This window comes from Scardinius erythrophthalmus (genome assembly GCF_964197995.2).
Source record: "Scardinius erythrophthalmus genome assembly, chromosome: 25".
NCBI classification, from domain to species: Eukaryota; Metazoa; Chordata; class Actinopteri; order Cypriniformes; family Leuciscidae; genus Scardinius; species Scardinius erythrophthalmus.
The window spans coordinates 28,430,180-28,442,941 of NC_138245.1; the positions used below are offsets into that span (position 1 = coordinate 28,430,180).

The 12,762-nt window shown below is 38.4% G+C and overlaps 1 protein-coding gene across 1 annotated transcript in view; it reads left to right on the forward strand.

Annotated features, from left to right (window-relative positions):
* epha8 (eph receptor A8) overlaps positions 1–12,762 on the forward strand; it is a gene marked incomplete at its 5' end in the record, with an annotated part of 78,326 nt that overhangs the window by 41,701 nt on the left and 23,863 nt on the right. The window contains one exon of the mRNA XM_081358370.1: positions 275–938. Coding sequence (XP_081214496.1) covers positions 275–938 — 664 coding nt within the window. The remainder of the gene's footprint in view (positions 1–274; positions 939–12,762) is intronic.

The following is a 12,762-nucleotide window of genomic DNA, read 5'->3' on the forward strand; positions in this document are numbered from 1 at the left end:
TTTTATTTGCACTATTTCATTGTTGTTATTATTATTTAATGCACTTTTTCTTGTTCTTTTGCTGCATTGAGCATGCTTGTGACAAAAGAATTTCCCTCGGGATAAATAAAGTTTGTCTTATCTTATCTTATCTTATCTCCATATAAAAGAAAACGAAGGAAAATGTAATAGTATTTATTCGTTTTTATGTAAAACTGTTTTAATTTGCGAAATCAATCTTTCAGACGTAACCATTTTCAATAATAACCCAGATTCCCCTTCTGTCTTCGCACAGTGGGATGCAATCAATGAAATGGACGAGTACTTCAGCCCCATCCACACGTACCAGGTGTGCAACGTGATGAGCCCGAGCCAGAACAACTGGCTCCGGACCAACTGGATCCAGCGTGACGGCGCCCGGCGGATCTACATCGAGGTGAAATTCACTCTGCGAGACTGCAACAGCATGCCAGGCGTTCTCGGTACCTGCAAGGAGACCTTTAACCTCTACTACTACGAGACCGACCGTGATGTTGGCACGACCATCTGGGAGAGTCAGTTTTCCAAGATCGACACCATCGCCGCCGACGAGAGTTTCACCAACGTGGACCTGGGGGTGAGGAGACTCAAGCTCAACACTGAAATCCGTGGCGTCGGGCCGCTCAGCAAGCGCGGCTTCTACTTGGCGTTTCAGGATATAGGAGCCTGCATCGCTGTGGTGTCCGTTCGAGTGTACTACAAACGCTGCACGGGAATGGCTCGCAACCTGGCCGTCTTCAGGGACGTGGTCACGGGGGCTGACTCGTCCTCGCTCGTGGAGGTCAGAGGTCAGTGTGTGGACCACGCCGAGGAGAGAGACACGCCAAAGATGTACTGCAGCGCTGAGGGCGAGTGGCTCGTTCCTATCGGACGGTGTGTGTGCAGCGCTGGGTTTGGGGAGCACAGAGACAACTGCATTGGTGAGTGACAACACCCTACATTTGAGTTGCGGTTTCACCATCTTCAAGCACATTTGAACATTTTCAGAACTGTATTTTTGCATTTCCAAGCCCGAAGAGTCCAGTCTAGCCCTGCATCCGAATATGCTTACTTTCATACTATGTAGTAGGTGAAGCTATGTGAGCCAAGTAGTATGTTTGAATTAATAGTCATAAAACGGCTGGCGAAAAGTACCCAGATGACCGTCCAGATTCTGAAGTGCGTATATACTGGACACAGGAGTGGAGCTGTGAATGGTGGTTAAGTAGGTCACATGACTATGACAACATGACAATGTAGTACATCCAAATTTCATTCATACTACACACACCCATACTATATAGAACATACTTTTTTAACAGTCACGAAATGATCAAATGTAGTGCCTACTTTACATTATGCGATTTTGGATGAAGAATATGTTGTTTGGTCGTTAGATAGTGCCATCTTCAGTTTAAGGCAATGAAAAAAAAAAGATTTTTGTCATCTGCTAGGCAAGAAAATTAATGATATTTATCATAATTCAGCAGCAGTACTGAAAACAGAATGAATTTAGTGATGCAACTTAATGGGAATGTTTCCGCATGCTAACAGTAATGCTATAGATAATAACTATGGATGCTTGATATAATAATTAGTGATGGTTCACGATGGCTGAATAGACTGCTCCCTTTTTTGGGTTATTTGGAAGTAATGCTGAAAACAGAATGATTTTAGAGACACAACTTCTCGGGGAAGTTAATTGAGGTCATCTAGTGCGTTTATAGTGTTTTTTCATACTTAATATAGAATGCTTAATATTTAATGTTTTTAACATTAATAATATGTGTAACACTTTACAATAAGGTTTAATTTGTTAACATTAACTAACAATGAACAATACTTCTACAGCATTTATTAATCTTAGTTCATGTTAATTTCATCATTTACTAATATTATTCAAATCAAAAGTTGTATTTGACAACATTAGTTAATGCACTGTGAACTAAAATGAACTAACAATGAACAACCGTATTTGTTGCGGTAACTAACATTAACAAAGATTAATAAATACTGTAACAAATGTATTGCTCATTGTTAAACATGTTAGTTAATACATTAAGTAATGTTAACAAATGAAACCTTACTGTAAAGTATTACCATAATATTGTATTACCATTTTAGCTGTAAATATTTTAACAAGTGATGCTGAGTAGAGGATGGTTTCAGAGACACATTTTAATATTAATAATATTCATATTTTTAGTATAAAAAAATTCAATATTCTATTTTGCGATACTATAAAGAGGTCTTCACAACTTCCTGAAGACCATTTTAGCATGCTGCATGATAGCAATGTCCCAGCCGTCAAAACACTACTTTTATAACAAATATTTAAAAATAAATTTTAAGTTCAAAATGAAAACTTTCTCTCTAGTTTTTCCATTTTCTCATTTCTCCAGTTCTCATTGCACTGTAATGTATAGTTCACTGGACACATGACTAAATGCTGTGGAATTGTTATTAATTCAATTTCCCTCGTGTTGCCAGAATCACAGCATTCTGTTTTGAAGGTATTACTCAAACCATCACAAACTCACACTTTGTCAGGTGATTTTCTGCTCGATCTGTGGCTAATAGCACTCGTGGCAATCCATTTCCTTTTCCTCTCTCCTCTCTAAAGTGCTGCCGCCAGTCAGTAAAGGTTAAGTGTCTGAGCCGCAGAGTCAGGCTTTTGGTGTCTAAACTGGGTCGCTGTGCTAATTCTCTCGGTGAGCGCTCCTCCTCTAGTCACGCACATCTCAGGGACAAACCCGACATGGCAAACTGGGCTGGGCTTGGACACTGCAAAAAAAAACAAAAAAAAAAACACTCTTAAAGCCGTAGGCGCAGACCACGTGGAAGGATTGCATGCCGTCGCAATAGAAAATGTCAAAAGGATTCCCGTTTTCTTTGACCGAGATCCAAGCGATGGGCTCCTACTAGCATTTTAAGTGCCGATCAAAACAGAGCACTAGCTTCACGTCTCACTCACGTCAGCTCTGTTTTGGGTTTTCCAGTAGGCCTTCCAGTCCAGCGTGAAAATGTAGGGAAAATATCTATTTCAGAGGAGATGAGATAGTTCATGCTATCGGGATAGCAGGGAGCCTTGTCAAATCCACTCCATTTGGCAACTTGATTTAACCTACTTAGATTCAAGGGAGAGTGTCTTCCCCACATGTTCAGCCGCCGCTGTGGGCTAACTTATTCATGAGCGCTTGTAAACAGACTTCCATGCAAAACAATTGTGTTTGGAAGGGCATGATGGCGCTGTGCTGGGGTTAACAATCAGAAATACAGCGGGCTCTAAAGGTCTGAGGTCATATTGAAAATTAGGGATTTTAAAACGTGGAAGGAAATAAAGTTTTAGGATTTTGAAAAATGTATAACCATGAAATGGTATGATGCAAAATAAACAAGAAATATTTCAGATTTTGCAGTAAAATTGTGATTTGGTCACCTTTTTGGATTTTCTCATTTTCTTGCTTTGAGCTGAAACTTTTTACTCAAAATGTTGTGCTGATGATATAATTTGTAATGGAAATATTACCGTACAAAGTAGTGATGTAGTACTTGAGTCCGGTCTCGAGACCGATTTCTGCTTTCTCGGACTCGACTCGGACTTGTTCCTTCAAAGACTCGGTCTTGACTCGGACTCGGCATAGGCGGTCTCGTCCCCATCACTAATCCACTAGAATGCATACCACTAGAAAATTTTCATTTGCTCTGCATGTCCTAACTATGATTAAAAAAGTCAGAGTGGGCTTAACATGTTGATGACAGAGCAGCACTGTTGAAGCAGTTTAGAAAAATAGGCAGAAGATGATGCATGTGGTAGGGATTTTTTTAATGATAGTAAAAGCATAGTCCATATTAAGACGTTAAGACTGCTCCTCTAAACAATTCCCAATCTAGCTTAGTCTGTAGGCCTAACTGTTGATTATTAACTGGGGTGATATTAAATCATGAATATGAAAACTGACATGTTTTTATGGTCTTGGTCTCGACTCCTAAAGACTCGGTCTCGACTCGGACTTGCTTCCTCAAAGACTCGGCCTTGACTCGGACTCGACTGAATTTGAAAACTAACGGACTAGGTCTCAACTCGGACTCGACCCTTCAAAGACTCGGTCTTGACTCGGACTCGGCATAGGCGGTCTCGTCCCCATCACTAGTACAAAGGTTTGGGGTCGGTAAGATTTTTTATTGTTTTTGAAAGAACTTGAAATCTCTTCTGCTCACCAAGGCTGTATTTATTTGATCAAAAGTACAGTAAAAACAGTAATATTGTGAAAATATTATTACCACTTTAAATAACTGTTTTCTATTTTAATATATTGTAAATATAATTTATTTCTGTGATCAAGCTGAATTTTCAGCATCATTACTGCAGTCTTCAGTGTCACTTGATCCTTCATCATTCTAATATTGCTGCTCAAGAAACAAAACATTTCTTATTAATAATGTTGAAAACAGTTTTTGCTGCTTGTTGAAATGGTGATTAAAACAAGTCAGGATTCTTTGATGAATAGAAAGTTCAATAGAACAGCATTTATTTGAAATAGAAATACATTATAGATGTCTTTACTGTCACTGTTGATCAATTTTGCATCCTTGCTGAATAAAAGTATTAATTTATTTCTAAAAAATGTATTGATAGCAAACTTTTGAAACTTATGTCCTGAAAGAATAATGCAGTGTTTGCAAAAGAATTGTATTAAAACTTTAGGTAAGTTAGACTCTGCTGCCACTTACCTAAAGCATTGTTATATATTGTGGCTCTGTTAGTTACCCAGCATGCACTGCGGCTGGGGTCAAATCAGAGTGAGTGTAAAAGTGTGTGGAATTCGGTATGCATTGTTGGTTGAAGCTATGCATTTCACACTAAAATTGTGTTTTGGATGTTGCAATATGAAAATTCATTCAGCAGAGTCTAAGTAAGAATGAATGTAACGGACGACCACTTTTCGAAGCAGCAATCCAGTTTAATGACGGGGGCATCCTTCATAAAGTCTTTTGATATACACTGCCTTGTCTAACATTGACAATACGATGCAAAAATTGCGAGGGCACAAAACCAAGCTTAACAAGAATGCCGTACATTGTCCAAGACGAAGAATTCTTTATTCTGAAGGGCTCAGAGTTCAGAGTTGTTTATTGAAGTCTTTTGTTCGTCTGTGAGCTTTGTAAAAAGCTTACGAATCTGACTTCGTAACACTTTCTGACATTAGCTGATTTCAAAGCCAGTCAAAAGCTACTGTACATTGTTGAAGAGGCCATCTTTTCACAATCCCAGCCATCAATTTCCACTTTTCATGCTCTCACAGATTATAATTATAAACTCCTCTGAAGAATCTAGCGTGTGCTTGTGATTGTTAGCCTCGACACATCAGCAGCCCACTGGCGACCGGTAAGGGGATTTCAGAATGCTTTAGTCTGTCACTCTTAGATAATGATATTTATTTTCTGACAGCGTACAATCGAACGAATAGGAAAGAATGAGCTGTAGAGTTTTAATAATCTTACATTAGATCATAAGCCTGAAAGCAGCCAATCAAATGTTTTTATTCCCCAAGCAGACAGATTCATTCTTGTCTCATAGACACTTAAAGTCCTCCAGCTGTGTGTTTGTTTCTCACTGACTTGAAGACACCTGACAGAAATATGATGCGATTTGAGAGATGTGACGAACTGGGTTTGCACACAAGTTAAGAATGCCATTTATTTGCACGACTTTGTTGTTCGCTTTGCTCTATTATATCGCATGGTGAAAATGGATTGCGGGTGGTTAGCGAATAAGAAACAGTGTTAAATCTTCTGAAACTTCCCCAGCTAAAGTTGGATGAATTTTTCCTGTACTGTAAGTAAATACTAGGTAATAGAGGAGGTCAGAATGACAAGTTTTACCTGAGATTTGGGGTCAAATATCAGTAGGGGGGAAATTATTTAGTTACAGACATGCAAACTTTGGGGACAAACATGTAAAAAGTGCATATAATGCAACAAGAATTGCTAAAGTAAACAGATTTTACGATAACTCTTTATTTCGATGGTCCACTTTAGACATTCTAGGGACTATAAGTAACTTTGCATCTGCATGTTAACTAACTCTCATTGGAGTATTAGTACTTTCCAAGTACATGGCAATTTATTCTAGTAACCCGAACATTAATAGTCTACTTATACTCTAATGAGAATTAGTTGACGTAGTTGGAAATTAATGAGAGTTAGTAGTTGCAAAGTAAAATGTCTAAAGTGGACTATCGAAGTATAACCGATTAGACTTATGCTGCCATATATTCCCCCCATATGAAAAGTGAGAATTGACATGTTGACCTCCAGTGGATAACTGATGTTTTTGTTTTGTTTTTTTTTTACCAGAAAAAAATTATACATTTTTTAGCCGGGGGCCTGTGGTTGAGGTGACACAGAATGATCCAGCTGGTATTTGCACTAAAATATTGCATTGCATACTGTGTGGCACAACTGTTTAGATGCAAATATATGAGATTTTTTTTTATAAAAAGTCAAGATATCTTAGAAAAGTAGCACACTTCTCATGACTCGTGTCTGTGCATTTTCTGAAGGTAGGGAATTATAGGTGTTTTTTTTTTTTTCCATTGAGGACACCATCTGTGTGTATGCAGTATAATAAGCCATATGTATTAGCAGGAAGATTTGTTGTCACAACACTAAAATAAGGAAAGAGCACTCATGTCAGTGCTGAACAGTCGTTTTATATTTCTATATATTTTATTATGCTGAGGATGAACGTGAAATGACAGAACCTGAGAAAACCACTACGTGTCAACTAACTCTCATTATTAGTAGACTGTTAGGGTTCGGGTTAGTAGAATAAGTTGACGTGTAGTTACTTATAGTCAGTAGAATGTCTAAAGTGGACTATCAAAATAAAGTGTTACCCATTTTTTGACACGTAAGTTTAGGGGACTGTAGTTTTATATGGATGAACATCTTATCTTATAACAACCCTACAGTCTCTTTCTATTCTTGCACGTGTAATGCAAAAGTTACCTGGTTCTGGTCAATAAACATTGAGTATTTTTTTATGGATTGCATTACTCTGCTTATACTTCCTTTGTAAGTGCATTACGTTAAACATGTTTTTTTCTTTGGTGACAGAAGATCTTAACTTGTACTGAACCTGGAATGTTCATACCTTCACAGTCTCCCAATGAGTGCTGTATGTCTGCTGGATCATCGTTAAAATCCCACATTCTAGCAGTAATTTACTGTTTTATTTGAGCCACATTGCATGTCAAATAAAGCGAAACAATTGCAGCCAACAGCACATTGGTGGCCCTGATAACAAAAGCAGATACTGCGCCTGTAAATGGAAAGAATGAGGATTTGCGAGAGGGGGCGGAGTGGTAGGGTGGGCGACTAATTAGCCTTTTTTGTGTCTTAGCTGGGCGCGCATTGTGTACAGCGTGAGGGTTTTCTGGCCAACATATTACACAGGGATTAAATGAGGAAACGGGGGGCTCCAGTGGACAATATTAAAGCCCTGCACGCAACGATGCCATTGTGGTGATGCCGTTTAATCTGTCAGACCACCATGCAGGCGGACGGAGGAATAGTGTTGGGGAAAGGGGCTTTGTCCCAAGAAAAGAAATGAATTTTATCTCAGCAAGACGGAGCTGGACCATGTCACTCAAAATACACCCCCCACCCCTCCCCGTAAACCATCAATATTGGCACTTGCATCAGAAATAGTGAAAAACATCCTGTGTAATTACAAGCAGACAAACAAAAGCTATGTTCATTTATTTTATGCAACTGGCATCCATATTTTGTATTATAATGATGTGGGTCTATAGATTCAAATGCATGTGTTTGCACATTTAATAACACTGGAAGGACGTGAATGACAGTGCGGTGTTGATAATATGGGGAAATTATTAAACGCATTACATAATCAGATTTTTAGATTGTGATTTTCTTTCTTGCATGCTCTTTCTCAAAGTTAATTTCATTTGGAGGATGTGAATATACACAGCTGCCTCCCAGTTTGCACCCGAAAACTGAATGTCTTATCAGGCTATTTGCATTGCCATTGTTCTCATGCAACAAACGGGCTGTGTGATAAAAATCCACAAAGCCGCTGCATCACAGCAACTTCATAAGACAGATCAAGTCTGTGTAAGACTAAAGAACAAAAAAAAGCACGCTCGACTTTTCTCTGGTAATTGGCGCGCACAAAACATTTCTTCATTTAGATGGCTCTTTTTTGTCAGCGGCACTGTAAATGCCTCGCTCCGCACTCTTCAATTAGACACGCTTAGATAGGTGACAGCAATTCAATCAAACAATTAGCAGCCATTTAATGCTCATTAACAGAGAGGCGTTTGTCTCATTTGATGTGGCTGCACACTATTTCCAAAGAAAAGCACTGTTGGACTGTTGCCGTACGCAGATTATTGCACAATAGCAACATGAACACCTGTTGAACAATGAACTTTTACCCACCAGAATCTTAATGTGAAAACAAAGAGGTTTTACATCTGTTGTGTACTTAACTATTGTCAAAAAATATTTTTGTATTACATTTCTTGGTATTTTTTGGTATTTAATTTGTTTGGCTATCCATCCATCCATCCATCCATCCATCCATCCATCCATCCATCCATCCATCCATCCATCCATCCATCTATCCATCTATCCATCTATCTATCTATCTATCTATCTATCTATCTATCTATCTATCTATCTATCTATCTATCTATCTATCTATCTATCTATCTATCTATCTATCTATCTATCTATCTATCTATCAGTACAACACCATTATACTGCCTTGAAGAATAATAAATAAATACTTCAAAATTTCTATAATATATCATCATTATTTATGCACTTTGTTTTTGCTTTACTTTCTTTTTAGTGTTTATCTTTTTGTGTCTCATATCTAGCAGGTTTCCTCAAGTCCATTACCCTGGTAATTTTTTACATATGAAGACTTCAGATGCAAAAGCCTCTAAGTGCCATATGATATTTTCTTCTAGAATAATCATTTTTATCAAGCTTGTATGTTTATGTTCAGTTATTTCACTTTAATGGCAATGAAAATTACTGAACCTAATATATGAGCTTGATAAAAATGCTCATTTTAGAAGAAAATTTCAAATGGCACTTAGAGGCTTTTGCATCTGAAGTCTTCATATATTGAAAATAGACTGGGGTTGAAAAATTACAACAAAGAAAATCTGGATTTTTTTTGTTTTTGTTTGTGTGTGTGCAAAATAGGAGTATTTTCATTAGTGGTCTTACTCTTTTGGACTTTGTCCAACAAATAAATGACAAGTAGCCTAATATCATGGCAAGATATGATAAAAGCAGTTTAAATCAACTGAGTGACTAGTTTTGGTAAGCCTATTGCACCAGAAATGGAGATAAATGGTCTTTACGCTCTGTGCCGACTGGGGCGGCATGCAATCATGGACTCGCTTTGCTACATAGCTTACGCACATCCGTAGTGGCTAAAATTAATGCCAGCCAAGTTTTTAATATCTGTTCTCAGGTCCCTTCCTCCGCCAGGATTTGTTAACGTGGTGCCATGTTTCATTTCTGCCTATTAGTGCATGTGAGAGACGTTTAAGAACATAATTAAAGTGGGACGCCCCTGTGGGAGCGTTCAGGTAGATTAAACGACTTCATTAGCTTTACGCTACAGCAAGTGTGTGATGTAGCCACTGGACAGAAGCACTGGTCCGAGATCCAGGGCTGTCCCGCTGGGAGTCGACTGTCAGACGTGTAGATGCTTCTCGTTAGCAAGAGTTTCAACGGCCTAACTAAATATTACTGGCTGGTGACTATCTTTTTAAGTTTGAACTAGTTTAACTGGTTTAAGGTGGCAATCCGGGTCTGTTCACTAATAATAATAAAAAAGCGGTTGCCGGTCTTAACTGGTCTGATTTAATGGTTTTAAAGGGGTTTGGAGCACTTTTGAGCTAGTCAGGATGGTTGACAAGTTGAAGCTGAATACCAGCCAGACTGGGAGACTAGCTAAAATCAGATAAATCCAGCAAACCACCTTAGGCTGGTTTCGTTTTCAGCAGGGTTACTGGCACAAGCTATGTAGATAAGATGGATTTTTTCCCCCCCTGATAACCCAGCTTGACCAGTCAAAGCTAGTATCCAATAACTACACTGAAAAAGGGTTAGTTCTCCCAAAAATGAAAGTTGTCATCATTTACTCACCCTCAAGTTGTTCTAAACCTCTTTGAAGTTCTTCTGTTGGACAATATTTTGAAGAATGTTGGTGACCAAACAGTTGCTGGTCCCCATTGACTCCCATAGTATAGAAAATAATACTGTGGAAGTACGTTTGGATACCAACATTCTTCAAGATATCTTCCTTAATGTTCAACAGCTTAAAGACTTGGAACAACTTGAGGGTGAGTAAATGATGACAGAATCTTCATTTTTGGGTTAGAGGCTTGGAACAACTTGAGGGTGAGTAAATGATGACAGAATCTTAATTTTTGGGTGAACTCTTGAAAAAATAATGGTGTAGGATTTACTTTGAAACGATTTTCCATCAGAAGTTGCTAGATAATTTCGCCAATAATCACAAAGAAAATAAACACGAAATAATGAAGTACTGAAAAACTATTTTCTAGTAAAACATACACTCCAGTAATCAGTTTCGACTTTCAGTGTAGACTTTTAGCTCATCTCGCAGAAGGACGTTAAAGCTGCAGAATACTTTTTAAAGGAAGTTATAACTAATCATTTGTATTCTGTTTAATCATTTATTCGTTTCTTTATCCATATCAAGGTGCAGCCGAGCCTATCTGCGCAATCACTGGGATTCTCCAAGTCAATAAAGTCACCGGCCGCATTTCTCCTTCTACTGTTAATGACTCTTCAAGGTCGCCCCCAATTTAGACAAGTTGGTCTCCATCTATCAAGCACTTAGAAACAGGCACCACTTTTCTTGAGTAAATTGATCTGATAGCAATTACCCTCCTGCGCTTGGAAAGTTTAAGATGAGATCTTTGGAGGACACAGTCTAACCACAACTACAGACAATAAGATTAAGGGCCAAAATAGAAAACAGAAGCAAAATTGGATGCACGTCCAAACAGACCCACACACACATATATCTATATGTATATTAATGCAAGTATTTGAGAGTAAACTAGATACTAGGCTCCCCTGCCCTGTTCTTATAGCCACACTGTGTGGTTAATATCAGATTGCGAGCCACAAACAATTAACTCCTTACGGCCCTCTTATATACCCATTAAAAACCTCCCTCTGGGATAAACAGACATTTTTACACATGGCCGGTTTCAAATTAGGCTGCTTTCTTCAGACCAACGCAAGCCATTTTCACAAATTAAGATATGCTTGTGTGTCAAAGGTATATGGCTATTTTGTGCATAGGGGGGTTGAGTTTGTTGGCTTTATAACTCATCCGCTTCATCTTCTTTTAGCCTTGGGAGCAATTAAAGGATTAGTTCAATGAAAGTTTTTTTTTTTTTCTCATTTAGCCCTATATTGTCCCAACCCCATATTATTTCCTTTTTTTAATCTGTGAAACACAAAAGGCGATGTTATGCAGAATGTCCGAGCTGCTGTTTTCCATTAAAGTGCTGGTGATTTATATTGTCAAGCTCAAAAAAGACGTATCATAGGGACGTTATTCACTGATAGTCAATATTTGAATGTCTAATGTGCAGCAGCATAGCAGATAACAGCAGTACTTGTTCACGATGAAATGTAATCAGTGTTGTTTTAGTGTCATTGAGATACTATTGTAGTTTTCAAACTTGCAACATCATGATTGGTCACATGACATGCGAGAACCAATTATATCAAACCTGGCACGACCTACAGTATATAATGATGCCATTTTTGATTCAAGTCATTTGGACTGCTTTTTAAAATACTTTTTTCTGCAGTGTAAATCATTATTTACTTTTGTTGTTTGGGGGGGAAAAGCAACTCTTCCTAACATCTAATTTGTATTTTTTCACAGAATGAGGAAAGAAAATAATATGTGGTCGGATAATGGATGACAAAATGTAAATTTTTGTGTGTACTGTTCCTTTAAATCTACAGAGGAGGCAGTGAGTAACATTTAGCAAAGCCGCAGACGTTATTATGACTGACTGAATAGTAAGTCTAATGCAGGTAAATCCTTGTATTGTAATGCAAAATATGATCCACGCTGTTTAAAATCAAAGACCTGTCTATTTAATGGCTATCAAAAGGTCATGTCTGTGTTCGCTGTTATTGTCCTCTTGGTTCAGCTTGAATTTCATGCATGAATTGGCATTTTGATAGTCAGAGCCGAAGCTTGAAGGCCCAAACGCTTGCGAGCAATTCATCTTCTCCTCTCCTTATCCGTCCCTATTTATTTCTTTATTTATTTGTACCCTCTGGTTGTTCGATCTTGAGACTCATTCCCATGTGGTTTGAGGGCCAGTCAGCATTAGGTGTTATCGTGGCCGTGCGGCTTCGGGATCTGGACGTGCCAGTCATGCTCGGTATCGCTGCTGCTGCTGCTGGGAGTTTTGCCTCGGGATGGATTGGCCGGCTCCAAATGTCACTAACCTTGATTAATGTCACCCCTAAAAGTGCTGTCGTGAAAAAAAATTGCAGAAGCTTTTTCTTTATGATTTGAAAGAAACAATACAGGTGCAACCTGTGGAAAATCTTCGCCTTTTGATAGCTAAAAGAGAGTGTGTATCAATGCAAAGCTTCTTCCCTGAGTCCACCCAGAAGGAAACTAAGCTAAAAAGGTATTTCAAACAT